A 27,155-nucleotide genomic window follows, 5' to 3' on the forward strand; every position below is an offset into this window, starting at 1 on the left:
TCAATCTTGAATGACAACTTGGGTCGATGCAATCAACTTCCAGTCCTTGAGCCCAGCATCACGATGCTCTATTGCAGTCGCAGCGTAATCATCACTGCTAAGTGTCTTGCGGAAGGTATCGATATTCGGATATTTGACTAACACGACCGCATCCCAGTTTTCGTCGTCTTCGCCAACGATCTTTGAGGCGGGCAAGCCAAGGTAGACCAGTTCGAATCCTCCGGCCTCGGTTGCGAGTCTGCGGAATTCTGTCACGTATCTCACAATCCAGGCTTCCTGGCCGCTGCAGGGGGGTGCTTGCTTCCTTTAGGATACTGCGTTTGGTCGTAGAACTGGAGAAGGTTCTGCATAAAGACGGGCTTGTCTTCGGGAAAATCCGCGGGGATATTATCAAGAAGGTGCTTCCACTTTGCCATGATGAATCGGTGAACAAGAGCAAACGTGTTGTTGTATCTTGTTTTAGTATTAGAGTAAATGAAGTTCAATATGTCACGGTGATCATACGCTCTGTGGCGATACGAAAGTCATATATATATGGATGGGATATTCGAGAACTCAACTATAGTTGAGTAATCACCCGTCCTAGGAGCCGATGTGGGGCGGAGTGATTACTTTTCGCTTCCGCGGATGATTAACTGCTGTATCGCAAAGGGAATTCCATCGGAATGGCGCCCATGGTAGGGCCATGGATAAAAGTTATACAGCACTAAACTGCTTTGGTGTTTTGACATTCTTGGCATTGTGCGTTGATTTCGCTTATTATATGTTTTGTACTATTAAAGAGATAGCTCGATTATATTCAGAATGTCAGACATCTTCTATCTTGTTGATTTTGACCACATTCCCACATCCCGCGTTAGGTGATGAGTGGCCAATCAAGGATCCACTTGGTCAGACAGATTTCGAAAACAGATTCTCCTTGGGGACACACGTGTTGTTTCTGGCCCCGTACCCAATAATACCCTGACTTTATTTGGCTAAGCTGTAAAAAATGATTATTTTAGAATAGATCCTTTTTAATTCCTGAACGATTGCATTACGTATGATACTGTACATTATATGAAACTTCTATACACTATGCCCCTCATGCGGGAAGACGGCAAAGGGCCCGTGACCTGACAGAAAAGTTTTCACATTTTCAGCTTTCAAGCCAAGACGTGTCATTTCTTTCTACGTTTGTTGTTCAACCATGGCCCAAGGAGCAAAAATAGCCAACCCCAATGGAAAAAGCTCGATAAATGCGCTGTCTTTAGGCCCCGATATATGGCACCTCATTGCGGAGAAGGTTCGTGATTGGCGAATCATACAGTATCAATCGTCTCATGCTTTGGTTGACTGACAAGGGAGTCGCAGCTAGATACCCGCGAAGACCTCTGCAATCTATGCCTGGTATCGAAGGCCGTCTACCCCCTGGCCACACTCCGACTACATAGATCAGTCACTTTGGCGGATTTCGCGAGGCTAAAACCTGAGTGGAGCAAGCGGAAAGATCCCTGGACAAGCATTCGTCTCTTGCTATGCAGGCTTTTAGATCTAACTAATGAAAGTTTAAGAAACGCCGTCCGTGAGGTGGAGGTAGGGGAGCGTTTGAAGCCCCGCTACATCGGTCCCATTGCGGCTCTCACCAAGTCCAATTTTCTTCCTAGTTTGGTGATTGCTCTGCCAAATTTACAGCACTTTAGGTATGAGATGTTCTCCCGTTCATATGGATCTGCGTGCGGTGCTGATTGAAAACCATGCAGGATGAACTGTCCTATACCCATCACAGAAGAGTTTGTCAACAATCTCTCCAACCACGAGAAACAACCTGAGCTGCATCTTCGGGGGGAAGATGGTTCGCGAGTAGTGACGGCTCCTATGGCATGTGTCACCACTCTCCAAGCCCAGGTAGATCCCTTCCGGGAAGATCGCGGTCCGAATCGGAAGATGCTGGGACTTCAGCAACTTTTCTTCGCGTGTCCTAACCTGCGGTCCTTTCCATCTCCTTGTATGGGAACTATGGTGGATGCGTCATTCGAATGCCACAGTTTCCGCAAATTCATTGCTTCCAGATGACTGCTAGCGAGATTTTCCCGTCCTTGGAAGAATTATCACTTAACGGATATTACCACAGCATCAATGAGTGGGCCCACTGGAGAGACAAGTTTCGTTGGTCTAGTCTGAAATCGCTCAGTTTAGGACCTCAACGGAATGTGGAATTTTTGGGGCTTATCAAGGGTCATGTCACATCGTTACGGAGTCTGACAGTTCAAGTGTTTTTTGGTGAAGGGGAAGACGAGTGCTCGGTGTTGGAAGACTTTTTGAGGTCGTTCAACACTTTAGTCAGTCTCACTGTCAAGGGACATTTCTTAACGAATGGCGCATTTAGCCACCACCCTAACCTGAAACACTTCTCTCTGCACACAATCGAGTCACCTCTTCCTGGTGTATCACGGAAGACTCTTGGAGGAACCGGACTATACGACCTTGATATAAATTGCCCTCAACTTGAGAGCTTAGAGCTTGACGTTGACCGGGAAGGTGAATGGGCGAGTAATTAACCACCCATATAAAGAATTTCCGACTAATCACATCATCACTCCAGCCGGAAGATATTTTGGGAATTATAGCGACTGGGTTTGAGTACCTCCGCCACTTGACCCTGCATTTGCAAGTCGGAATTCGAGATCACTATAAATCACGTTCGCTGTTCCCCGGACAACCACAACCTACACACGAACCCATTGAGCCAGTGCTGAACGAGACGTCTGCAAAAGAGATTGGCCAGGCCTTCTTTCAATGGCGGGGACAATCGAAATTAAGAACTTTGAGTTTGAAGACAGGGGAGTCTTTGCGACGATTTCCACAATGGGCACCTTTTTTTGCTGAATGGGAAAAATGCTATGCGCAGCTTTACAAACTTCATGCGCCGCTGGATCCAGGTGATGAACCTCGATTAGAGGATTTGACGGACATGGACCCTTACTATCGTACACTATCTCAAAATTTTAGAGGTCTATAAATAAATAAGTGCCACTCTGTGGCTTTGACTTTCCAACGATCTCAAATTCCAGTATATGCCATTGTTTCTCCTTCCAATGCATCGTCGTTCCCTCTTACTGCAATGGATTCATTACAGTGGCTTGCAAAATTGCAATACTTATGCATTGTTTCCAGAACCCTGATGCCAAGACATAACCAACCAGACCTAGATCAAGCCAGATTTGGGTTCTTGTCAAGAACCTTCTTACCAGATTCGCAGGAGACTTACAGTACAATATTTTACAGTGACAGTTTTAACGAGACAATTAGATACGATACAGGTAGGCAGGGTCGTCGACAGGTAAACCAAATAGGCTTTAGGTCGGTATTGGATACGGGCCAAGAAACACTTCGTGAGTGTACGGTAGATGGGGGAATCTGTTTTCGACTCCGACTGTATCATGACAGCTAGGGATGATGCGTAACAAGCGAGTACATACACTTTTAAGAAAGTCTCGTCCAGAGCGTAGTCAAAAGATTTGAGATCACTGCGGCCAATAAGCCGTCCTGGACGCCAGTGTACGGACTAACATCAAGAGCGAGAGGGTATACGGTGCTGCAGAAAAAACCACCAAGTATAGATATGATATGTCCATATATGCTGCCTATGCAGTTAAGGTTTTAGATAAAGGTCTGGGATTATAAAGCCTCCTCACATTACTGTTGATCCGGGAAGTCTAAAAAATACCGAGAATAGTCACTACTTCGGGATGCTCGGGTCGAAGCACCACCTCATATCCTTCCAGTGCCCGTCGATGCATCCCTTCCGCCTGTTCATATTATAACCGCGCTTGTAGTACTTTTCAGCCTAGTAAAGCCACTTCTCCCAAAGCAGCAGTTGATTGGTTTTGATCACAATGGCGGCGTGGGTTTGGTGATATCTTCTAACAAGCTTGACGTTGTTACTCCTTTTTCCACCCGCTCCACCGTTCAAAATTCCCCGCATCGAGGTTGAACAAATCAAGCATTCTCCCTACACTCTGGTTGACCAGATCCTCAACCGACGAAGGTCTAATGTAAAACGCTGGCACAGGTGGAAATATTATCCCTCCACTCTGTGATACAGACAACATATTTCGCAGATGAATGTCGCTCAATGGTGTTTCTCTGGTCACCAGGACCAATTTTCGCCTCTCTTTCAGCGTCACATCTGCGCTCCGTGAAATCAAATCGTCGCAGAACCCGGAACTTATCGCTGCAAGTGTCTTCATACTGCAAGGCAGGATGATCATTCCATCTGTGTGGAACGACCCACTGGATATGGGAGCTGCCATGTCACTGATATTATAGACATGATCGGCGAGAGCCTTGACGTTGGAAGGGTGATAGTCTGTTTCGTATTTGATGGTTGATTCAGCCCATTTGGACATGATCAGGTGAGTTTCGACGTGCAGATGGCGAAGGGCAACAAGCAAATTGATTCCCAGTATTGTTCCGGTAGCGCCTGTGATGGCTACCACAATCTGCTTTCGTGGCTCGCCTGCTTGGGGCTGGCTGGCGGGCATTTTCGATTGACTAGTTTTAGAAGCGCACTTCGGGTTATCCAAGCGATCAGAAAAGAGCGTGAAACTGTATGTTGCTTTTGTGCTGGTCGTTATAGAAGCGATGGCCAAGGAGAAGGAGCCTCTTCCATTTAAATATGCCCATCTCTACCTTCTTTACCCTACCGTTGTCATAAATGACATTTGTCCTTGCTTGAAATAATAGCGGCGTTTGTTTTTGGCTTGGTAATCGCTGCCCGGGTGTAAATCGGGTCCTTTCGTAAGGTATTTCCGATTTCGGAAATCGTATTCTTGAGTCGGATTCGCAAGCTAGGGGACATCATCGGCTTGCCGGGCCTGTCGGACAGTCGGACCGACTGCCGTAGGAAATCAACCCCTCCAATCCGATGGCCTGCCGCCGTCGAAGAGGTAAGTGACAAATCGGATTTCTACGGATAGAGCGGCCGGGGAGATAGGATGGCTTCTCGGGTGCAAAAGAGGTTTTCGGGACATAGAAAATAGTGACGTGGTCATAGTTTGGCAATGCACGGCTGCTGGTATCATGAAACTTCGGTGACGGATGTTCGGAATACGATCGGCATCGCGAGGCTTACCGAACGCCACCATGTCCCTATCTCCCCAGTCGTAGTTACGCCGTAAGTCGCGTGATCGAGAGAAGCACAAGGACGAACATATTAAACCAGGATCTCAACACAGATCAAGACGAAACAGAATTTTCTACTCATTCGACTTCTGCGATCATCTACTATTGCAAAGCAGTCACCCCAAGAACTATTTGAAGACGCCGCGGCAACGAATAAGCAATTGCTGACATCGACCTCTCTGTTATTCCCAGAACTCTCAAGTATCGAAACATGTCTACAGGAAAGCTCTCTGCCGCGTCATCCCTACGCACCTTCCTTGAAGAATGTAAGGCGGAGGGAGATGTTGTGGAAATTGGTCTGGAAGTGGATCCCCATCTCGAGTCTGGTGCCATCTCTCGCCGTGCATACGAAACGGGTAGTCCAATGCCGCTCATCAACAACCCCAAGGGTAAAGATGGTCCAGAAGGTCTCTTTCGCATACTCGGTGCTCCGGTGGGAGTCCGGAAGGATCGAGCAACTAGATACGCTCGTTTCGCGAAGTCTATTGGGCTGCCTTCCAACGCAACTGGACATGACATCATCCAGAAGCTCATAGCTTCAAAAAAGGCTGAGCCTATTCCATCTGTTCAAGTTCACGATGCACCGCTCAAGGAACACAAGATCTTCGGCGATGAAATCGACCTCCTCAAGCTGCCAGTTCCGAAGAATCACGCTAGCGATGGAGGCAGATATTTTCTCACATACGGCCTGCACAGTGTTCAGACTCCGGATGGGAAATGGGTAAACTGGGCTATCAGTCGTTGCATGGTGATCGGTAAACGACGATTGACCGGTCTCGTGGACGTGAAGCAGGACATTGGGGCCATCTGGGCGATGTGGAAGGCTCAGGGAAAGGACACACCCTGGGCTTGCGCCCTTGGTGTTCCGCCAGCAGCCGTAAGCTATTATCTAATTTCTTTGATCATTTGTGTCAGCGCCATACGCAATTGCCCAGAACGCTGACATATGAAAACTTCCAAGGCCGTGGCTAGTGGTATGCCACTCCCCAAATTCGTGAACGAGCCGGATTATGTCGGTGCTATCACAGGAGTTCCTGTGGAGGTCATTAAGTGTGAGACAAATGACCTTGCAGTGCCGGCACAGTCTGAGGTGGTTCTTGAAGGAACTATCTCCGCAAACGAGACGGCGGTTGAAGGGCCCATGGGAGAATATCACGGTTTTATTTTCCCAGCCAAGAAAGCCCCACAGCCGGTAATGACAGTCAACGCGATTACCTATCGAAGCAACCCCATCGTTCCGATCAGTGTCGCAGGTCGTTCTCCAGACGAGACTCATACTGTTTGGGCCTTGTCAATCTGCGCAGAAATTCTCGACTTGTTGCAGCAGGCAGACCTACCAATCACCAAGGCCTGGTGCCCGTTCGAGTCCCAGGCCATCTGGTACGTAGTCCAGGTGGATCGGAAGAGGCTTGTGGAGATGAAGACCACGCCTGAGACATTCTGCCGCCAAGTCGGGGAGGTCGTTTTCACTTCTAAGCCTGGTCGATTTGTTCCAAAGATCTTTGTTGTTGGCGACAATATCGATCCTAGTGACTTGCACGAGGTCGTCTGGGCTGAAGCGACCAAGTCCCAGCCACAAGACAGCGACTTCTTTTTCGTGGGTAACTATCCAACCTATGATCTAGTGCCATACGCCACCCACGGCCTTAACCCTCACGAGCCCCAAGCCAAGGTTGTCAGACTGTGCATGTTGCCTGCGGAATTCAAGACTTTGGATCTGCCATGGGTTGAAGCTTCTTTCCGTGCATCTTACCCGGAAGAACTCAAGAAGAAAGTCCTGGATAACTGGCAAGCATACGGGTTTGGGAAAAATCCTGTGAATATTTAAGCATCAAGAGAGTCAGGGTTGTCATTCCGTTTGCAGTGGGAAGAGAACAGCTAAGTTTCGAGGGCATGATACGGAACACATGTTGTACTATTAAAGAGATAGCCAGATTATGTTCAGAATGTTAGACATCTATCTTGTTGATTTTGACCACATTCCCACATCCCGCGTTAGGTGATGAATGGCCAATCAAGGATCCACTTGGTCAGACAATAGAATCCGCAGATAAAAAGCAAGAGCGCGTATTTCGCGATCCAAAGTCTATCAAATATGATCAATTTGCTGTGTAAACTTGAGTCAAGGACCCAATGAAATCATCGGAGCGCACCTTGAAATATAAAGGATGCGTACAACTAGGGTGGGCTTGCTGCCGATTTCAGAATGCTGAATCTCCTAGGGAGAAAAGCAGTGACTTGCTCGAGTCTCAAAAGGAATGTTGTTATTGCCCCATATGATAACGGAATGAGAAAGTGAAACGTATGTCACTATGAGAGAAATGTTGATAAGGCATAGGTAATCGCCACTGTCGTAATTGATATGCAAATTCTTATGGATCAGCAGCCGGCAAAAAATAAGGAGAATCGATATCGATGAACCGAGCCAAGTAGTGGCTAGCTCTCCTGTCATCACTTTGGAGCATCGACACGAGGATTATAATTGTCGGTTATGTTTGTAGCCATTTGGAAATAAGCGAAGTCTAGACGTCGCATCGAGCGGAATCCGATGGATCCGGCTTACGTGCATGTCGGGGGATCTGACTCGACCGCCTTTGTGTGTAACTTTTGGGCACTGGATGTATTGCACCCGGTCTTAGGATTAAAATGCATATTTTGAATTGTTTCGTATTCCAGGTACGCATAGTTATTGTCCAGGCACCTATCAGGGGTTAACGAGAGGGGCTTAATAAATGCTTTTCTTTTCAGCCACCTTTGTCTGTTAATAATGGCAACGTATATCTCCCCTTTACCCGTTGCTACCAATCCCTCTTTGGTCCATTGTCAAACATATCACCGTCTTGAGAGATGCTCTATCCCATCAACAACGTGGGGCGCTGTGTGTCATGATAGTTAGAATTTTGCTGATTATGGGAGCTCATTTTTACATACCAGGACATGCAATTGCAAATACCAGTATGCTTGAAGCGATGCGGTGGGCAGTAAATTGGTGATAAATTAAAAGTGCCATTTCCCACGTAGAGTGGCACACTTAAAGTGTATAAATAAACTTAAAGGACTGGTTATAGGGGAGATTAATCAGAATGTGGTTGACGGAGTCGCAATCAGGTGGTCATTAGAGACAAATCTCATGGCCGCCCGCGAGTTATCATTTGAGGGGTTTTCTAGAGGGTCCTTTTGCAGCTCGATGGAGGGAAGTTGCTAAAACCTACAGGATGGTGGCAAGGGCGAGAGATTCAACTTGAACTATAATTGTACAAAAGTTGACTTTGTGGCCTGGTTTTCTAAATCTACTACACGCATATTGGCGTTTGATAGTATGTTCACCGGCTTCCGCAGGCCTAGAAAGACTTCAAGCCAATCAACTAGTATCTACATGTAGAGAAAGCTTGTTAAAGTTAACCAATTATGGTGCTTCACCATGATGTTGGAACATTTCACCTAGACATACCTGACAGGAAGATGTGCCTCTCCAGAGAGCTTGTCCATAAAGACTCCGAAAAAAACATGACGAATTTGGCATCGCAGCAACTTCATTGAGTCTAAAGATGCATATCCGTCCATGTATCTTGTGGATGAACGATCGATCGTGATAAGGTATGCCATGCAAAATTCCAAAATCTTCACATTTGTTTGCTGTTGTTTTTTGGTCCCACATTTGGGAATCGAAGAGAAAAATTGCTGGGCACTACATCCGCAGGGGTCCGGGCGCCGCAGACTCCGAGGCGCAGGAATTTGCCTCTCGCCTGGCCACAAACTTCCTTCTTGTTAATTGACGGTCAAATATCGGAACTGACAACTGCAAGTTTTCTCTTAGGCTGGTTCACAACCTCTCCCTCGACGGCCGTCGCTCTTTCAGCCCATGATGCCTCCTGCACCAAGTCTGAAACGACGAAGAGTTCCCCTGGCTTGCAGTTCATGCCGGCAACGGAAATCTCGAGTGAGTACTATCAACAGCGGTAAAGCGAATGGAAAGAAATGTGTTTTTTTTTTTTTTTTTTTTTGGCATCTTGCAACATTCCCTTCACTTTCCAGAGCCTCCTTTTCCCCTCACATACACACACGCGCACTTTACAGCACTTGACTTCCCTATGGCAAATTGGAGGTCAATAGCGAACGATAAGTCAAGGCATGAAAGCTTACTGTTTTGGCTTAAAATAGTGCACTGGCGAAACACCGTGCTCTCTATGCAAGGAACTCCAGATCGACTGCTTGTATTCGGAAGATGGATCTCCGAGCAAACTCACCGGGGACAGAAGGTATTATTCATGTTACACAAGTCATGATTTTACAAACAACATAATAATGAAGGCAGGTACATTTTACGCCTAGAGAGGCGATTGGATGATATTGAAAGAACTGTCGAGCATCTGAATCGAGCACAAGGTGTGGCTCCCTCGGTGGTTTCGGAGAGCCTACCCGAGGGTAGCACGCGCAACTACCCAGACCATAGTGTCTCCGAACTTGGACAGGTGGATTCATCGGAGAATGCTATAGACGGAATGGGCGCAATGTATTTCACCGATGAAGAGGAGTGCGGCTTTTTCGGTAAGACCCCATCGTCATCCAACAACGGACCTGGCTTAAGGAGTCATCGAAGGTCCTTCCTCCAACATAGCCTTCATCAAATATCTTTCTCGGACCATGGCAAAAGTGAATTCAAACATCGTCTCCTCACCAGTATCATCACCGGGAAAAATGCGCGGTGGCTTGGTGAGCGTCAGCCGGTCTCGAGCTCCGCCTTTACACCAACGAGTCTCAATCAAAGATTGTAGCGTCACGACTCATGTCAATATTTATGCTTTGCCACCAGAAGAACGCACATTGAGCTTGATCGAACAATACTTTCGAAAGACGGGCCAGCTGCTGCCCTTCATTCACGAAATGTCGTTTTGTGAGACATATCTTTGTATGCGGCGAGAGGGGTTCAGCAAAATCAGCCGAACATGGCTTGGGCTGTTGAACATAATTCTCGCAATTTCTACAAGCTTATCGACGAATGATGAAATATCGCCGGAGGAACGCATTCAAGAATCCGATATATACTATCAGAGAGCTAATGGCCTCTGTGACAGAGACTCCAGGCGTAATGCAAGTCTTGAGATGGGTGGGTATGGGCTGCAAATGGCCTGAAACTCGGTATCACACCGTGTATTCATATACTGACGTCCTCAAACCAGTGCAATATCTTTTGATACTGGGACAATACCTCCAAGGAACCCAAAAGTCAACACAGGCGTGGACCACCCATGGCCTGGCTATCTCTGCCGCTTATCAGCTAGGTCTACATTCCCCAAGTGCCAATATGAAATATTCGTCTCTGGAACATGAAATTCGCAAGCGGACTTGGTATGGTTGTGTTCTACTAGACCGGTACGTTTCCCTAGTTCTCAGTATGGTCATGCTTGGTGTATTTATGTCGGGTTAGGACTTTGAGTATGACCTTCGGCCGCCCATGCTCTATACCGCATTCATATATACGTCTGGATGCACCTGCTAAAGACGTACAAATGCTCAGCCCTAACTCAGAGACGAGTACTTCTACCCAGCTGGATGGCAATTTCTTTACAGCTGCAATGTAAGATTTCCCGAGCTGTCGTCTTCGGAGTGCTAACGGTCATCCAGACAGCTCTATGCCATCTTGTACAATGTATTGGACTTTTGCTACGGTCAGAATCTTGATTTTCAGAATTCACCGAGCACTACAGATTTAATATCACACATTCTGGATGGACAACGCCAGCTCAACAAATGGCGGACTGAGCTTGTGCCGTCCCTAGGTCTGCATATTTGGGAAGGTTTGGTGACACCTGAGGATGTTGAGGAACTGATTACGGGACCTGTCGTTAACCATCGGTTCAACATCGTCTTATCTGTTCGCTACAACAACCTGCGAATCCTTTTGCACCGTCCCCGGTTAGAGAGCTTCCTGGAGGCGTTTTGGCGTTCGAGTGATATGTCCACTGAGGACAGAAGGGTAATGCTGCCTCTAGATATTGCAAGCGTGCAGAATTGCATCGAGTCCTCGACCGCTATCATTTCTATGATCCATAGCATCACGACATCTGGAGCTCAGCATCGTCGGCTTTTGGGTGCGTGGAACTATTCATTGTACTACAGTGAGTCAGGCTACATGAGAATCCATGTTCTACAGGGATGGCACAACACTAACGCCGTTTAAGCATTCAATGCTGCGCTAGTCCTCGTTGGCTCTCTTATGACAGCATCCAAGGAGCGAGAAGGCTGTCTGTTGGCATGGAGCATGGTGGATGGGTCTCGAGTGTATATTGACAAGGCGATCGAAGCACTATGTCAACTTGATGCTGGCAATCGGGTGATAGGAAGATGTGTTGAATATCTTTCGCAACTTGCCGTCATCTTGGATGCTCCAAGTAAGTCGAACCTCCTGCTTTGCATTTCTGGAGACAATTGTGACACCATGCGCGCTGCGAAATGGTTAATGCCATTAAGAAATAGCTATGGACCGTTAACAGGTTGTCTATTGTTTTTTTTTTTTTTTTTTTCCCTCCCCTTTTCTTTCTTTTCTCAATAAACCTGACTTAACCTCACACAGCTCTAGACGGGACAAACTCGCTATCAGGATACTCAGGCAACTTCATATCCTCTGATATCACCGACCCATTTTCCTATATGGATTTAGGGGAATTAATGTCTAGTCAAGACCTGGATGTGCTTGGTAGTATCCTTTACGCCGGCGGAGAATGAAGGGGAAAGAAGTCAAGTGAGTCTCAAGGTAAGTTGAGGATCATCATCAACTTAAGAATAACAAAGCTAACCAAAACACTTGAATAATGTAAGGATGACCTCGCTAGTCGACCGAGATACTTCGTCTCCTATATATCACCGCTCCGATGATTTTGTGCTTATACTTGCTACTGAGTTCGAATTATCTCAATTTGGTCTTTATGATCCGCGGCGGATTAGCTTTTGTGAAATTGCGCCTTCAAGAGAGAATTTGCTTTCCACCGATATCGACATCATTAGGTGTGCCTTAAACTCAAATATCTGTCGAATATAAATAGGAAGATGAACATTGATCTAGGGAGTGGGTTTCTACTCAACTTATTATGGTCCGTGCGCTACGATGATGATGATGATGATGATGATGATGATGTGTTTATTTGACGGTGTAGCTGGCTTCTGACATTCGCTACTATGCGGTGAAAATTCCATGAGGGTTATCAACAGCTAGAACAAGATCATCAGCCCATTGGACGATCGTTCTTTAGAAGCTAGTAGAAGGGAATTTCAGATTGGTCACCCCTAGATGCAGTAATGCACGATGCCAACGTCTATAGCCATAAGGATAATTCTAGGCTCTGACATGCTTATACTGTAAAACGTCAAGCGGTGGCGCGGGGCACCTCCACGTCAGGTCTCGGAGGAAAAAAATGCTAGACTGGCATTTAGGCTCAACGGCCCGCGTTGTCCGGGGGTGATATGAAGCCTCCCCCGCTCCCCCCTCCGGCCAACAGAAAAAAACCGCGCAGCACCAACCCCAACTCCCGACAATTGTGGGGATTGTTGTTAATTTTTGAACCGAAATACGGAGTTCATATACAGGCAGCGTTCATTGGTATTTGGAGCATGCTAGATGTTGCACGTATTTTTCTGCTAATGGGAGGAAGTACTGTGTTCCAAATACTAATGACCGGCCACTGTATACTGATCAAGCAGAGAAATGTCCATTTATCCGAGGTAGAGTTACATTGTCATCTTCTTTTAACCGGAGGGGTTATATAGTTGGTTCGTTGATGATCGATCTTGACGAATTTCCAAACCCAGACGCTGTTCCATGATCCTTGTTGTTCCAAGGATATCCACTCCATTTACTTGATAGCCAAACTCCCTATTAAATTTTGGACGCGGATCTCTCCTGAGTACTTGAAACGTCATATTCACCACCATGGCGTTCTTAGTTCTCTTCGGGGGACTGATATTCCTAGTCCGTCTTGCCACGGCGCTGAACAATGGCCTTGCCGTGACTCCTCAAATGGGATGGGGTATGTTTCATCCAGACGAGATGATACTTCCTTAGTATGCTTGTAAGACGAGCTGTGCTGATGCAGCTTCCGCCGACAGATGACTGGAATGCATTTGGTTGTAGTCTTAGTCAGAGTCTGATCCTCTCTACGGCCAGCGTCATAAAAAATACTGGATTAAGGGACCTGGGCTATCACTACATCATTCTGGATGATTGTTGGTCTTCTGGTCGTGGATCGGATGGGGCTCTCATTCCAGATACCACTAAGTTTCCCAACGGAATGAGCTATCTAGGCGCCCAACTTCACGCAGACAGCTTTGGCTTTGGAATCTATTCGAGCGCCGGCACAAAGACGGTAAGAATATATTCCCTCCCCGACGTTGCAGTCGATTCTCTATTTCTTTCCTTTCTTTTTTTGGCCTCTTCGAAATATTATCCGATATAGTTTCTCACGTGGCAGCGAGAAAAGTGTGCCGGATACCCCGGCAGCTTAGGTTACGAAACAATCGACGCGAACACGTTCGCCAGCTGGGGCGTGGATTATCTGAAATATGACAATTGCAACAATAATGGGGAAGCTGGAAGTCAAGCCGCCAGCTCTGATCGGTAGGAACGTCCTCTTTGTCTTGAAGCGATTTGTGAATGTCCATGCTAAGGCTGTGGCTTCCTCTGTAGATACGAAGCGATGGAACAAGCGCTCGCAGCAAGTGGCCGACAGATTCTTTATGCCATCTGCAATTGGGGTCAAGACCAACCTTGGGTCTGGGGTCCATCCGTGGGAAATTCCTGGAGGATAACAGGTGATATTTCCGATAACTTCAATACGGGCAATTCGGCCTGTGCGGTGTAAGCAACTCTGGTTACCCTTGTGGTATACTCGTGCTCCCTGCGCTAATGTGAATTGATAGCCCAAATTACGGGGGATATGAGTGTTCTGTGACCCAGATCATGTCCATGCAAGCAACGATCTCATCGTACTCGGTCAAAGGCGGCTGGAACGACCTGGATATGCTAGAGGTCGGCAACGGTGGAATGTCTGATTCGGAATATGTGGCACATTTTAGCATGTGTAAGACTCCCCTAGTTCCGGTTGCGATCGATCAAGCTTGTTGGCTGATTTGACTAAAATTTGCTTCTTTGCCTGTTTCCAGGGTCCGTCTCGAAAAGCCCACTCATTATGGGCAACGACATGTCGAAGTTGACTGCCAGCGCCTATTCCATCCTGGCAAATCCGGCCATTATCGCCGTCAACCAAGACCCCCTAGGAGTGGCCGCGACGTACCGATGGACGCGCAATAACGTGCAGTTATGGAGTGGCCCTCTGGTATCCACCACTGGAAGCTCAATCAACGATGTCGTTGTCGTCTTATTTAACAACGGAGGCTCAAGCACGACGGCATCTGCCACCCTTTCCGACATCTTTGGTTCATTGAAGGTTCCACTATCTCAATTCGAAATCCGGGACCTGTGGGCATCTCGACTCAATGACAGCCAAGCACAGGCGATTCTCAATGACGGTGCGACCGCACATCCGTCTTGGTTTTATAACGCAACTGCTCAAAGCTATTCGACTGGTCTCTCCCAGGGGAATTCGATGCTGCTGGGGGGGGTTATCGGGACGGTGTCCGGAGCCGCGGGGACCATTTCTCAGTCGATTCCCGGGACGGGATGTCGGGTTTTCCGCCTACGTGCCATCTCAGGCACTGCCACCACCACCACTACATCCGCGTCGTCGGCAACGGGTTCGTCGACCCAGCCTCAACAGACAAAATGGGGACAATGCGGTGGCCAAGGTTGGACTGGACAGACTCAATGTGTACCCCCATCAACCTGTCAAGCGCAGAACCGTAAGTGTTTGCCCTCGGGACCAATTGGACATTGCCTTACATACATACTAACTGAATGCTTCGTCATTCTCCCAGAGTGGTACTCCCAGTGCCTTTGACCGAACCGTCAATGGTGACTACCGCCGATCGTGATGCAACTAGTCCCTAGGCTCATACGTTGACCGACCATGTGTGTACTTAGTTCGCGCGCTAGGAACACGGTTGGTTGATCATTTGGTTGTTCCTAGACGGTTCTTGGTGGACGGTAGACGAGGGGGCTCCATGATCAAAGTCGAACCCCTAAGGTTGTTGAACAGTGCCAAGGGTAAATAGGTTATCGACGTCCAATATCACTTTCCAGTAGCCTGTTCCTCGTCATCGTATTTGTCGAGGAAACTCAATACAGTAATGAAACGAGTGGAAATTAAAATAGAAAGGAAACCGATTCGAGTGAAGAAGAATAGAATTAACCGATGAAGCGAAGAGTGGTAATTCCGGGAGTATGTTTCGTACCCATATAGAAGGCCGAAGGGAATCAGCTGCATTAATAGTTTCGCAAAAGATCTCAACCAACTTCATGGCAGTTAGACTTCACCAGGGCCCAGATCGGCTTAGGCCCAACCCTACTCAACCCACGAATGGGTTGGCCCTTGGGCCGAGTTCTATAGCCCACAATAGTCCGTGGGCGCCTAATTGGGGGTCCACAAACGATTCAAACACGTATTTGTGATTGCTAAGGCCTTGATTCTATGCAAAAATGGGCAGGTGGTTAAGGCCCAAGCCCATCGTGGGTTGATCCTTCGGCCCATTCGTGGGCCCTAATGACGGTTAGCTAAGTAGTGCTCTGGAGCGAGCTGACCTTTATCGTGGAAGGAATCGTCTCCTAGATCATCGTCGTCTTTCAAATCCTTGCTATTGAGCCAGGAGGCGTTATTAGACTCGCTCTCTAGCCCGTTGTCAGAAAAGATCGCACTTACGCTAGAGCCAGCATCGCTCTCGTTCTAAATCATGGTTACATTAAGTCATACGTGTTGGGAACGAGGAGCCATGGTGGAGATGATCTAAGGACAACTAAGCACGAATAAAAATCTAGGGAAGGAAGGGAGGGTAAGGAGAGAGTGAAGTTATAGTGGGCGAGGAAAGAGTTGTATGAACCAGAGGAGATTGGGTACAAAAGAATACAGTAGAAATGGGACAGTTCTCTATTAGAGAAGACATGTTAGTCTAAGGGGGAACCATTTTTTGACTCTCCGCGACGCGAAACTTCGAAGTTGGTGAATGAACGCGGACTAATCAGTTAGACGAGCACCAGGGAATCAAGGTTGAAGGCTAGCGTTCGCGGGTTGGGTCTTAGGTCCAACGTTGCATCCATTTGTGGGTTCTTCCGAAGTCTATGTATATCCCAAAGGTCTAAGATAATATTTATTGCATGAACGTTTTTTATCCCGTAAGACGATAACAAGTTCTCAAAGCCATACCGAAGCTCAGACATAATTGTAGTGCTAGGTACTGTACTATACCCCGGACCATGGGTAGAAAGACGACATATTTCATCCAAACCACTGAAAAGATCTATGAATGCCCTACAGAAACAGAATACTCCACCTCCTTCCGAATAATCATCCTCGTACTCCCATCACTCCCACTGTGTACACTGCCCCCCTCCCCTTCGGACCTCCCCTCCCCCGAATGCGCCGGCCCCACAGCCTCACAAACAACTGTCCCATTCTCCGTTCCATCGCCCACGTCCGGCCTCTCCCTGAACAAGCCACTCGCCCGGCGCCCGGGCCGTCCCTTCAACCTCCCCATCTCGTAATCCCGCGACCGCCCCGATGCGTACGGGTCTGTATTCCCCCGTCTCCCGGACCCAAACCCGTAGCCGTAGCCGCCGCTGCTGCTACCGAGGTTGGAGTCGCCGGCAGTGCCGTAGTAGGTTGTGAGAGCGTTCATGAACGGGCGCAGGCAGAAGACTGTGCATGCTATCAGGGCGTAGTTGAGGTGGAGCTGGGTGAAGACCGTGGGGCTGATTGCGGTGAAGGTGGGGTTTTTGGTGGTTGTGTATTCTTTAAGTGCGGATAGGTGGAGGACGGAGAATATTATCAGCCTATCGGTTGGATCTGTGTTAATTTCATGTAATGGTGCGTGAGGGAAACATTTGGGGAATGGAAGAGGGACGTACGGTAGTCTCGCTGCGAAGCATACCATGATCACGGTTTTATGTGAGACGTGCATCTGCAGACCCCAAACCAGGGCGATGCAGAAGGTGAATAGTAAGATTTCGGTCGAGATGTCGAGCGCAGCAATTGCTTGCCAGCGGGGGAGCTTGTCACCGTTAGTATATCCCATCCCATGTCCGTATATTTGGTTCCCGGTAGCTTTTACAGGGCGGTTGGCTCTTCTGCAATTATAGACATACCAGGTTATGACACTGCTCGCCAGGTACAGCCCACGGTTTGTTCCCCTCGCAGTTCACCACGATAACCAGCACCGACACGATAATCCCAACTATGCTGAGCCCGAATGTCGCCCAGAGGATGCTCTTGTGGCGCTTGCTGGGCGTCAAGCGCAGGTAGATGGCAATGATGCAGCATTTCGAGAGGTATAGGGTTAAAAGGTAGAGGATGTCGGCGGAGAGGAGGGACTATGCTGTCAGATATTCTTTTGTATCCAACTGGATGGGGTGTTGGGTAAGGAATACATTTTGTATGCGATCAACGGCCTTCTCGGTCAGTAGCGATATGTCCGTCCCGAAGCCGATACTCGTGGCGTGAAAGATGATAATAGACTCGGCGATGGCGGAGATCTATCCAGTTAGCTTCATTCACAGAACAGGTCAATTTGTCTCCATTGCGTACTGTCGCTCCCAACAGGATGATATCGTCTGATCCCCATGGTGGATTGAGGAATATCCGCACGTACACCCGGATCAGCAGACAGACCAGCGAGATCATCAGACATATGGCTGCGGTTATAATGATAATACCGGCATGGTGCTTGTTGTCTATCGTCTCGAAAGGCGGCGACTGGCCCGGAGGAACTTTGATGGCCATCACGGCACAAGGGCCAAACCGTGGTCTGTGGATTGGGAGTGTCAGGGAGGGAATGGTGTAAAAGAAAATAGAAAAGGACGATAATCAGCGATCATGATGATGGCGATTCCATGGATGGTGGCCGAACAGCTCGGGCGAGTTAAATGAAGGGACTAGCAAGGATGGTATCCAACACAACGTGGTGGATTAAGTTTACTAGGGCTATTTTATCAGCTGAGTGCGATCCTCCTCGTAGCCACCCGTGGAGCGGACGTGCGTGGGCATACGATGAATTTCGCCCGAAGCTCGGCAATCTCGCATGCACTGGTGCTGTATCCCAAGCCGGCATCCCTGTCTAGTATGACAGCTAGCGCACGATTGACAAATATACCCAGGCAAATGGAAAGTGAGACGGCCCAACTGGATCGCTAGCATCCAGTTAGGGGATAGTCGGGCCAATCGGACGAACTACTCGGTGGAATTGAGTTCGCGATATGGGACCGCATGGGGGCCGAAACCCTTCCGCTTAAAGTATCTTTCCATCGAGCTGCCCCTCCGCCACCGATATAAGAGAGTATTCATCAAGCTTATGCTGACGACCTTATTGTTTCTTATTCGTATTATTTAATATATCCAGGGTACTGCTAACTCAGAGATGCCAAGTCGGAAAGACCCGGGGCACGAGGCAAAAGGTAGGACAAACTACCTTGTTTCAGATCCATGAGGCATATACTCTGCCAAGCCCTTTCTTCTCTTTAGTTTTGACATTAATATACAGACTTTATTGATCCCTGTATTAACTTACTCCCGTATATACAGACGAGGACCGTTTTAATACACTTCTGACGCTGCGAACGTTTACCGACATTTCGGGATACCGGACTGACCGACCACCGTTGTGCTTATGCTTGCCAACCGCTCCACTATGTCCTTAACTTCTCGATGTTGCACCGAAATCTGCATTATTATAGTCTGAGCATGTGATTCACTCTAACTATTAGCATACTGAATTCCTTTTCCTCCCTCAACGTAAGAATTATACAAGTGGGTAGTGATTACATCTCTCGCTTCACCAGCGCCACGGGCGGAATGTAATGGTGCCGTCCCCGCAACACATAATACACCACCGCAATGATCAGAATTGCCCCGTACATCACTGCGCACCAGTTCATGCTGTCTGGTTCCACAGTCGAGGTGAGTGGGAAGAAGGCAAACACGAACACCGGGAACAGGAAGCATAGCGCCCCGATGTTGATTGCCATGCCGTAACGGCCGAGCGTCCATCTGTGTGGCGGGAGAGGTTCCCCTCTGATACGCTTGAGGAGCACACAGGCGATCGTAATGATGTACGAGGACATCATTGCGCCGATTGTCAGGGTCACGATGGCGAGAAGCGCGGTCGTGGAGCCGATGTTGATGAGCGACAAGAGGACTGTCACTGCCAGTGAGACCATCACGGCGTTTAATGGGATGTTCCAGCCGGGGTTTACCTGGTGCTGTTAGTGTCGTCAAACATGGAGAAAAAGGGGACGACGTACATATCCGAAGAAGTCGGAGAATGGAAGGCCCCGATCGCGCGCGAAAGACCACAACTGGCGCGATGCCGTTGCTACTTCGGTGATTGTGCTCGCTGTCAGCGTCAACACCAGAATGGCGGTCATGGTGTTTGTTCCCGGTAGACTCTCCGTCGCGTTGTAGAACACCTGTATGAACGGGTACCCTGTTCGAGTTTTTAGGATGTCGTCAATGTCGCCTAGCGTGAAGCAGACAGTCACCAGCATCAAGAAACCGGAGGCGGCGTTGACGCAGACAGAGGTGATCATCGCCTTTGGCAGGGTCTCAGACGCATCTTTGATCTCCTCCGCTGCACACTATTAGTGAAGTTCGTCAATTTTAGAGAGAGACTTACACATGTGCACCGCGCAATCATATCCAATCAGCGCCGTGATGGTGGTCGAGAATCCAACAAGCGTGGCAGTCCCGGCGCTGTTCCAGGCCCCGCCGTTATTAAATTCGGTAAATACCTGCGTCGCACTGCGGCGAGGGGCAAGCACCCACAGCGGAATTATGATGGCGAACAAGCCGCACACATGCAGGATCAGAATCAGGACCTCTACGAAGGGCAGCCGCTTGGCCAGGAAGGTGTTGAATATGATTGAAAACAAGGTGATGGCGATCACCAGCAGGGTGCCGTGCCACCGCTGGAAGTCGTAGTTCGGGTTGTTCAGCACGATCAGGCCTTGGATAATGGTTCCAGCCAAAAAGGCGATTGACACGATAGCGCATTGCCAGCCCATGGCACACAGCCAGCCTACATTATTAGCTTAGTTGAGCAGGAGGGGGCATAGGAACGTGCCAGTGATGTAGCTGAGGAATTTCTGGCAGCTAGGAGGAGCAAACTCCGATACCCAATGGTACTGTCCGCCGGAGGTGGGAGCCCTGGGAAGTCAGAACGGATACGCGGTCTCAATGGGTAGACTCACATGGATGCCATCTCGGCCAGACTCAGGAACACCAAAAGGAACCCAGCAGCGACGATGAGGAACCCCCAGATCAGACCGGCAGTTCCTCCGTCGGTCAGACCTTGCGCCAGCAGGCTAGACAGTCAATCTTTGAACCAAAGAGTAAGTATGGATGGCATACGTCAAAACAACCTCCCACGTGGCGATCAGCGTGCAGCCAAATCCCACGATGGAGATGTATCGGAAGTTACGCTGCAGGGTCAGCAGAGATGCATGAGCCACAATAATACTATGGGACGTACCCGCAAGACCTGGTCTCTCCCCAGAGCGCTCATATCGGCCTGGTCGGCCTGAGTGCCGCGCCATTTGGGGGCGACATGGCCTCTGGAGGGGGCTTCGTCGGCCAGAGTCATGGCGACTGTTGAAGGATCTTTGTTCCAGAGCATATTGACATGTAGACAGCAAAGATCACAACGGAATAAAAGACAGGGGTAACGGTAGGTCGCGTCGGTATAAAAGCAGGTCGTGTCAAGGGTTGGAATATTCTCCGCCCCTCGTGGAATCCACCCGGCGCATCTGCCCGACAGTGGAGCAGCTCGCCTCTAACAGAATCTGCGTTCTAGACAGTGAAACTCTATAGTAGGACTAGAGCATGGTTGCAGCACCCTGCAGGTTAGTGTGAACTAGGGCTTCGTGTTAATTGTGTCTCCACTAGTGATTGTTATTGCCACGCCAGGAGTGGGGGCCTCAACATTGCTTCGGCAGTCAACAAGACGAGAATGAGAACCGAGCATAGTCGGAACTGATTATCGATTGACATAGGCGCCGTCTGATTGGCATCTTATCTTCGTCCTCTTTGCCCTCACCCATCCATCACCATGATCCCCTTCATCCCCCTCGCCCTCCTCATCCTCACCTCCTACCTCATATACCACCATGTTATACACCCCTACTTCCTCTCTCCGCTATCTTTCATCCCCAACGCCCACTTCACATCCCCTTTCTCCAGCTACTGGATCGACCGCAAGCGCAGCACAAGCACGGAAGTCCTCACCATCTACGCCCTGCACCAAAAGCACGGCCCCATCGTCCGTCTCGGCCCCAAGGAGCTGAGCGTCAATTCTCTCCATGGCCTGAAAATAATATATACCGGCGCATTCGAGAAACACGCCTTCTACAACGATGTGTTCGTCAACTTCAACACCGAAAACCTGGTCGGCATGGTGCACAATGCGCCGCACGCGCACCAGAAACGCATGCTGAGCAAGATCTACTCAAAGTCGTTTCTCCAGGAATCCAGTGACCTGCGCGCGATCTCGAAGGTTGTACTGTGGGAGCGGTTGATGCCTATCCTCAAGAAGGCGGGGGAGGGTGGGGAGGCGTTGAACGTGCTGCCGCTGTTCCAGGCTGTGGGAATGGACTTTACCTCCTCTTTTCTGTTTGGACTGAGGCAAGGGACGAGGTATTTGTTTAGTATCCACGAGTGGAAGATGTGGTTGGAGGAGTATGAGCGGTTCAAGTATTTGAGTCGGGACGACAGGTATATGGGGTTTATTGAGACATGGTGCATGGGGTTCTGCGAGCGGATGGAGGCGTCTAAGAAACAGGACGTCTTCAGAGATGAGGAGAAGCTGCCATCCACGAACCCAGTTGTCTACGACCAGCTACGCCAGAGCCTTCTCAATCAGAAAGAACACGATCCGCGTCCGCTGAACCTAGCAATTGCGTCTGAACTGCTGGACCACCTGGTAGCAGGCCACGAAACGACAGGCATCACATTCACGTACATGATGTGGGAGCTGTCGCGGCATCCGGAGCTTCAAACCGAGCTACGGAAGGAAGTACTCAACTTATCTCCGTCCCTCCGATACCCAGACACAGACGGAGAGAAACCCCTTCCCTCACCTTCCGCGATCGACGCCCTTCCCCTGCTGGACGCTATGGTCCGCGAGACCCTCCGTCTTCACTCTCCAGCCCCAGCCCAACTCCCCCGCGTCACCCCCGCCACAGAAAAAGGAACTTCCCTGCACGGGTACGACAACATCCCGGGCGGCGTGATGGTCAGTTCAACCGCCTACTCCCTCCACCGCATCAGTGAGGTCTACCCGCGCCCGCTGGAATGGCTGCCACAGCGATGGCTCGAGCCAGGCGACAGGATCCACGACATGAGGCGGCTGTTCTGGCCCTTTGGGAGCGGCGGACGCATGTGTCTAGGGAGTAATTTCGCAGTGCAAGGTATGCCTCCCAAGTATGGGTTCTGGAGAAGAGACTAATGGCGCAGAAATCAAATTGATCATGGCGGCTCTATATTCAAATTACACCACGTCTATTGTAGATGACGAAGGCATAGAGCAGGATTACACATTTATTTCCCTGCCGCGGGGGCGGAAGCTTATGTTAACTTTTATCCCGGTTGATGGATGATGCGATGCAGTCATGATAATAACACTAGTAATGAAAAGCATTCTTTGGTATTTTTGAACCTTGCCTGGACCTGTCGCATAAGATTTGGCCCCCAGCTTTCCAGACGAACACCGAGCGACGATCCCGCGCATAGACCGCCAGATATGTCCTCGTAACCGATGAACGGCCACACAGCCTAGCCGACCTGCGTCCCGTCCTGTCGATCATTCGCCACGCACGCCAGATCCGATGGGCGATCGAATATATGAGGGAATTTGTCAATTTCAGTGAGTATTATCTGTCAATATACTTACCCCCTGGCTTAGTTGTTGCTGAGGATGATTTCATCCAGCCAAGTATCCAAAGGGCCGGGCGAATCTTCCCCCAAAGTTCGCTCCATTTTGTTAGGACACTTATGTCGATCAGAAAGAATTTCCAAGAGATTGGGCAGACCCTACTGGCAAGATCGTTGACGGTCGACTTCTGTTTCCGTCTGATTTTCATTAGACTCGATCATCCCCGGGACTAAGCACCTGGACTCGTAAATGCCGATTTTATGTCTCACCTATCCGAATATTAGTTTGACGTAATGATATGCCGCAAAGTTGTCTTACATACACGCAGAACGCCTATGACGAATCGATAACTTTGTTCCAACAGTTCTTAATTATGTTTCTAATGCTATTTTGCAGCTAAATCAAATGACTATACTACACCAAATCTCCCCTATGACTGAAACAGCCTGACTCTATCCTAAAGCCAAGAGCAACCTATGTTATTTCGTATTTGTTCCTTTCATCGTCCATTTAACAGACATTTAACTCGCCGCTCCCGAGCCCTGGCTATAGACGTTCCCTACCAGGACTTTTCTACTATTTCCTGTTTTCACGCAAATATTTGGATTCTAATCTGGACATGCTTTTTGGTTGTGAAATGCTAGTTTGTTACGGCTTTCGTCATCCAATCCGCACCGAATCCTGGGATCCCTGGGGGTAGGATCCAGCCTAGGCCTTAGGTCTTCACACTTTTACTATATAGATATAAAAGAATTATGAATCATTATCTATCTATTCTGCATTCTACTAGCCATATCCATAAATCTTCTACATATCACAAGACGAAACTAGATTCCGATGTTCCCCTAGCACTTCCGATCTTTAAAAAGGGTGGCCGTATCCAGCACCGTGCCGTTCGAACTACTCACAAACTGATGCGTCAGATGCGAGCAATTGTGGAAAGTGAGCTTGCTCCATCCATACGCGGTGTCCTGCGCAGAGCGCGAGTACGGCTGCAGCGGGTACACCAGTGAATCCAGGCCGTCGTAGTGGCCCGCTGCACCATTGGTGATATACCACGGGGAGCTAGGGTTATTCAGCTCGTTGGGATCACTATTGAAGTTGTTGACGGGGGCGTTGCGCTCATACGCATGTACGTGGCCAGACAGCACCAGGTCCACGTTATACTCGAGGAAGAGAGGTTCGAACACCTCGCGGCACTCCTCGCATATCGTGCTGCTCTTGTTGGAGGCGCTGATGTACCAGGGACGATGACCGGCTATGAGAGTGGTTATTGACGGCAACAATGGCCCAACATCAGAGGTGACATACCAACAATGATCCACGGGGTAACGTGACGGTTCACGGAGCTAAGGTCCCGCTGCAGCCATTTGAGCTGCGCATTCTTCACGTCACTGAACGGGCCGCTGTCCTCGCCCTCCGAACCACCGGGCTCATCAGGGGCGATGAGACCATGGCCTAGGTCGGTCTCAGTGTCAAGCTGCACGTAGTGGACCATGCCATGGTCGAAGGAATACCAGAAGTTCTCCAGACCACCGGACTGCTGACTGGGCATCCGGAAATGGTGGCGGTAGCCAGTGAAGTTGGTCTGACCTGGGAGGCAGATGGAGACATCGTAGGACTGTCCGGTTGCTTTATTCGTAGTGCCGCCATTGTCACCTAAGTCGGATCCGTTAGCGGCCGATCCTGTCAGAAGGGCGAGGTAGTCTTACAGTTCGCTTCATGGTTGCCGGGGCCTACCATATACGGCTTCTGGGAGGTGATAGGGGTGAGCTCGTCATAATACGCGTTCAGCAGCGCCTCGTACACCTTGTACCCGTCGTGGATGGTGGTGTTGGGAAGGAAGTTCTGGATCTCCTCCTTGAGCCAGTAGTCGGCATAGGCAATGTCACCGGCTGACAAGGTTAGCACGGTTCAGTGCAACCAAGAACAGGTAGAATTTACGGTGCCACAAGAAATCGGTATCGGCGCCCTGTGCCTGGAGCGACTGTATAGTGTTGTTGTCATCTGGCTGCAGCGGATTGGCAGCACCATCGCCCACATGCGTCGTCAGGCCCCTCGGGCCCATCAGGCCCATGTCAACAGCCACGGCGATAGAGTACGCGGTTTGGTCACCCTTCTCGCGACTGGTCTTGAATGAGTAAGGCATGCTTGAATTGCTGTACTCGGGCTGGAAGTAGTAGATCGTATCCGACTGTAGACCATGGAGAGCGACATGGTTGTTGTAGGTGGTTGAGGTATGGTAGGTGGACGAGACCGTGGATGTCGCGACCTGGTTCAAGACTTCCGGATGGCGGCCGTAGCGCACCGTGGGTAGAGGCAGTCTGGAGTAGGTGTTCCAGCTCACCATCATGCCGGATGGGCCCGCATAGGCCAGGCGCAATTGCATGGGGATCACATCAACCGAAGCGGCGGCGGCGGCGACGGTGCCCGTCACCAGCGAAATCAGGATGGAGTAAGCCATAGAGAGCAGCAGTGAATAATGGAGAGCTGACTACCTGTCGTGGACTGTTTCTTGTTGGACTCTTATATAAATGTCGGTGCCCACACGAGTCGGCATTGAAGTGGATCCTGGTGCCCTATGGGCGAAATCAGGAGCCGCGCACGTGGCGGAATCCCAGCTATTATACGGATGGAAGAATATTCTTAACAGAGTTTTAGAGATTGGTCCCTGCAGATGCCAGGCATTTGTGGCTGATGCTTGCCGAGGATGGAAATAAGACGATAAACCACCAGCTTAGTTATTGCAATGCTGACATGCAGCTACATACATGAGAGAATCGTACGCAGGACCGCCAGAGTCGAGTACAGAAAAACTGGCACATACTATGGAACATTGCGAAGCACCCATTTTTGTCTAACCCCTTAGGAGCGGGGCCCATAATTAATTATCGACACCATGTTGCCTTCCAACCACACGAGACGGTTATACGGCTCGCTCCCAAGGAACTGAACTTATCTACTGACACAACTGTGGGTGGACCACTCATGGTTATCAACATGGCGTAGGGCCCGCAGTTTCATACCAGACGATAAGTGCGTGTGCGGCGTCAAGAAACGGCAGTCCATGTGCTAGTGGACTGTCCGAAGATGAGAGTCATACCGAAGTTGGGAGTCGTACAGCAGAAATTACTGAAAATTGGCGGTAGGTTCAACGACATGTCGAAGTCTCCTGGGGGGTTATTGGAGAGAGTAAGAAAGGCATGCCAGACGGTGCCTCATGAGTCAGCGCAGTAGGGGATGTGCTGGACTTCGGATGCATCATAACAGGTTCGAAGTCGCGCGCGACGAGGGCGACCTAACAGCGAGAACGGCAATTGGGCTACGATAGGGCTTAGTGGGTTTAAGTTTGTCTTCAGGAAGTGGTACACCATACATGCACGCATGTGCAGACATATTAGTTGTGGAAGCATGCATATCGCTCTGAGCCATAGATCGGGCTAAATGAATTACACACATACAAACACTCTTTTCTCTATCCATTGTAGTCAAAAATAATCGTATATTGTATTTCAATCTAAAAGACTGGCGAGCCCTCAATGATATCTAGCTACTGTCAGAAATACTAACGCCTTCAGATCTATCACACAATCACTAGCAGTGATTCCTTGCGCGGCGTCTGGGCCATCTCTATGGATTCGTATTCTATGTCCTCTTTTCGAGTGACTACAAGGGCGGGTTTCTTTCGTGGCTCACCATCCATATGTCGCTTTTCATTTCCAGAAGGGGTCGCACAGATCATTATCACATCAAGCGACGGCATACCATATTGCGTTCCCACACTTGTGGTCCTTGATGTGCGCAGGCTGCATAAGATATCTTCATAAAATTGAAGTCATAAAGATAAACATCTCTCTAGAGAGTATAGAAGAGGAGTCTGTTTATTCTTGTTTTGCTAGTCGATTTCTGCTATGAGCTCGAATTGCGTAGAAGACTAGTATGTGAGATTGGCTTACCCCCATGGAATA

The 27,155-nt window shown here is 49.1% G+C and overlaps 10 protein-coding genes across 10 annotated transcripts; 5 read left to right on the forward strand and 5 right to left on the reverse strand.

Moving 5' to 3' along the window:
• Positions 1–416, reverse strand: N7474_000003 (uncharacterized protein; the record flags this gene model as incomplete). Its single annotated transcript, XM_057191418.1, has 2 exons — positions 1–283; positions 334–416. The coding sequence occupies 2 exons, from the start codon at positions 414–416 to the stop codon at positions 1–3; spliced, it is 366 nt and encodes a 121-aa protein (XP_057056371.1).
• A 3,507-nt stretch (positions 417–3,923) lies between these two features.
• On the reverse strand, positions 3,924–4,526 carry N7474_000004 (UbiX family flavin prenyltransferase; the record flags this gene model as incomplete). The annotated part of the gene is made up of 1 exon (XM_057191419.1): positions 3,924–4,526. The coding sequence occupies one exon, from the start codon at positions 4,524–4,526 to the stop codon at positions 3,924–3,926; it is 603 nt and encodes a 200-aa protein (XP_057056372.1).
• Positions 4,527–5,377: 851 nt separating this feature from the next.
• N7474_000005 (UbiD family decarboxylase) lies at positions 5,378–6,994 on the forward strand (the record flags this gene model as incomplete). Its single annotated transcript, XM_057191420.1, has 2 exons — positions 5,378–6,043; positions 6,128–6,994. 2 exons carry the CDS (start codon positions 5,378–5,380, stop codon positions 6,992–6,994), a joined length of 1,533 nt encoding a protein of 510 aa, XP_057056373.1.
• A 2,870-nt stretch (positions 6,995–9,864) lies between these two features.
• On the forward strand, positions 9,865–10,594 carry N7474_000006 (fungal specific transcription factor domain-containing protein; the record flags this gene model as incomplete). The annotated part of the gene is made up of 2 exons (XM_057191421.1): positions 9,865–10,273; positions 10,347–10,594. The coding sequence occupies 2 exons, from the start codon at positions 9,865–9,867 to the stop codon at positions 10,592–10,594; spliced, it is 657 nt and encodes a 218-aa protein (XP_057056374.1).
• Positions 10,595–10,676: 82 nt separating this feature from the next.
• N7474_000007 (fungal specific transcription factor domain-containing protein) lies at positions 10,677–11,892 on the forward strand (the record flags this gene model as incomplete). Its single annotated transcript, XM_057191422.1, has 4 exons — positions 10,677–10,744; positions 10,792–11,285; positions 11,349–11,558; positions 11,741–11,892. The coding sequence occupies 4 exons, from the start codon at positions 10,677–10,679 to the stop codon at positions 11,890–11,892; spliced, it is 924 nt and encodes a 307-aa protein (XP_057056375.1).
• Positions 11,893–13,093: 1,201 nt separating this feature from the next.
• N7474_000008 (alpha-galactosidase) lies at positions 13,094–15,116 on the forward strand (the record flags this gene model as incomplete). The annotated part of the gene is made up of 6 exons (XM_057191423.1): positions 13,094–13,190; positions 13,270–13,526; positions 13,617–13,777; positions 13,847–14,017; positions 14,080–14,240; positions 14,323–15,116. The coding sequence occupies 6 exons, from the start codon at positions 13,094–13,096 to the stop codon at positions 15,114–15,116; spliced, it is 1,641 nt and encodes a 546-aa protein (XP_057056376.1).
• A 1,453-nt stretch (positions 15,117–16,569) lies between these two features.
• N7474_000009 (uncharacterized protein) lies at positions 16,570–18,047 on the reverse strand (the record flags this gene model as incomplete). The annotated part of the gene is made up of 4 exons (XM_057191424.1): positions 16,570–17,319; positions 17,414–17,638; positions 17,696–17,800; positions 17,853–18,047. The coding sequence occupies 4 exons, from the start codon at positions 18,045–18,047 to the stop codon at positions 16,570–16,572; spliced, it is 1,275 nt and encodes a 424-aa protein (XP_057056377.1).
• A 1,034-nt stretch (positions 18,048–19,081) lies between these two features.
• Positions 19,082–20,934, reverse strand: N7474_000010 (putative GABA permease; the record flags this gene model as incomplete). Its single annotated transcript, XM_057191425.1, has 7 exons — positions 19,082–19,516; positions 19,565–19,890; positions 19,936–20,337; positions 20,427–20,443; positions 20,510–20,623; positions 20,670–20,740; positions 20,791–20,934. 7 exons carry the CDS (start codon positions 20,932–20,934, stop codon positions 19,082–19,084), a joined length of 1,509 nt encoding a protein of 502 aa, XP_057056378.1.
• A 432-nt stretch (positions 20,935–21,366) lies between these two features.
• Positions 21,367–22,761, forward strand: N7474_000011 (cytochrome P450; the record flags this gene model as incomplete). The annotated part of the gene is made up of 1 exon (XM_057191426.1): positions 21,367–22,761. One exon carries the CDS (start codon positions 21,367–21,369, stop codon positions 22,759–22,761), a length of 1,395 nt encoding a protein of 464 aa, XP_057056379.1.
• A 1,271-nt stretch (positions 22,762–24,032) lies between these two features.
• Positions 24,033–25,651, reverse strand: N7474_000012 (purple acid phosphatase family protein; the record flags this gene model as incomplete). Its single annotated transcript, XM_057191427.1, has 4 exons — positions 24,033–24,445; positions 24,499–24,846; positions 24,900–25,082; positions 25,132–25,651. The coding sequence occupies 4 exons, from the start codon at positions 25,649–25,651 to the stop codon at positions 24,033–24,035; spliced, it is 1,464 nt and encodes a 487-aa protein (XP_057056380.1).
• Between the last annotated feature and the right edge of the window lie 1,504 nt (positions 25,652–27,155).

This window comes from Penicillium riverlandense, assembly GCF_028828495.1.
Source record: "Penicillium riverlandense strain IBT 135883 chromosome Unknown utg000001l_segment0_segment0, whole genome shotgun sequence".
In the NCBI taxonomy this organism is placed as follows: domain Eukaryota; kingdom Fungi; phylum Ascomycota; class Eurotiomycetes; order Eurotiales; family Aspergillaceae; genus Penicillium; species Penicillium riverlandense.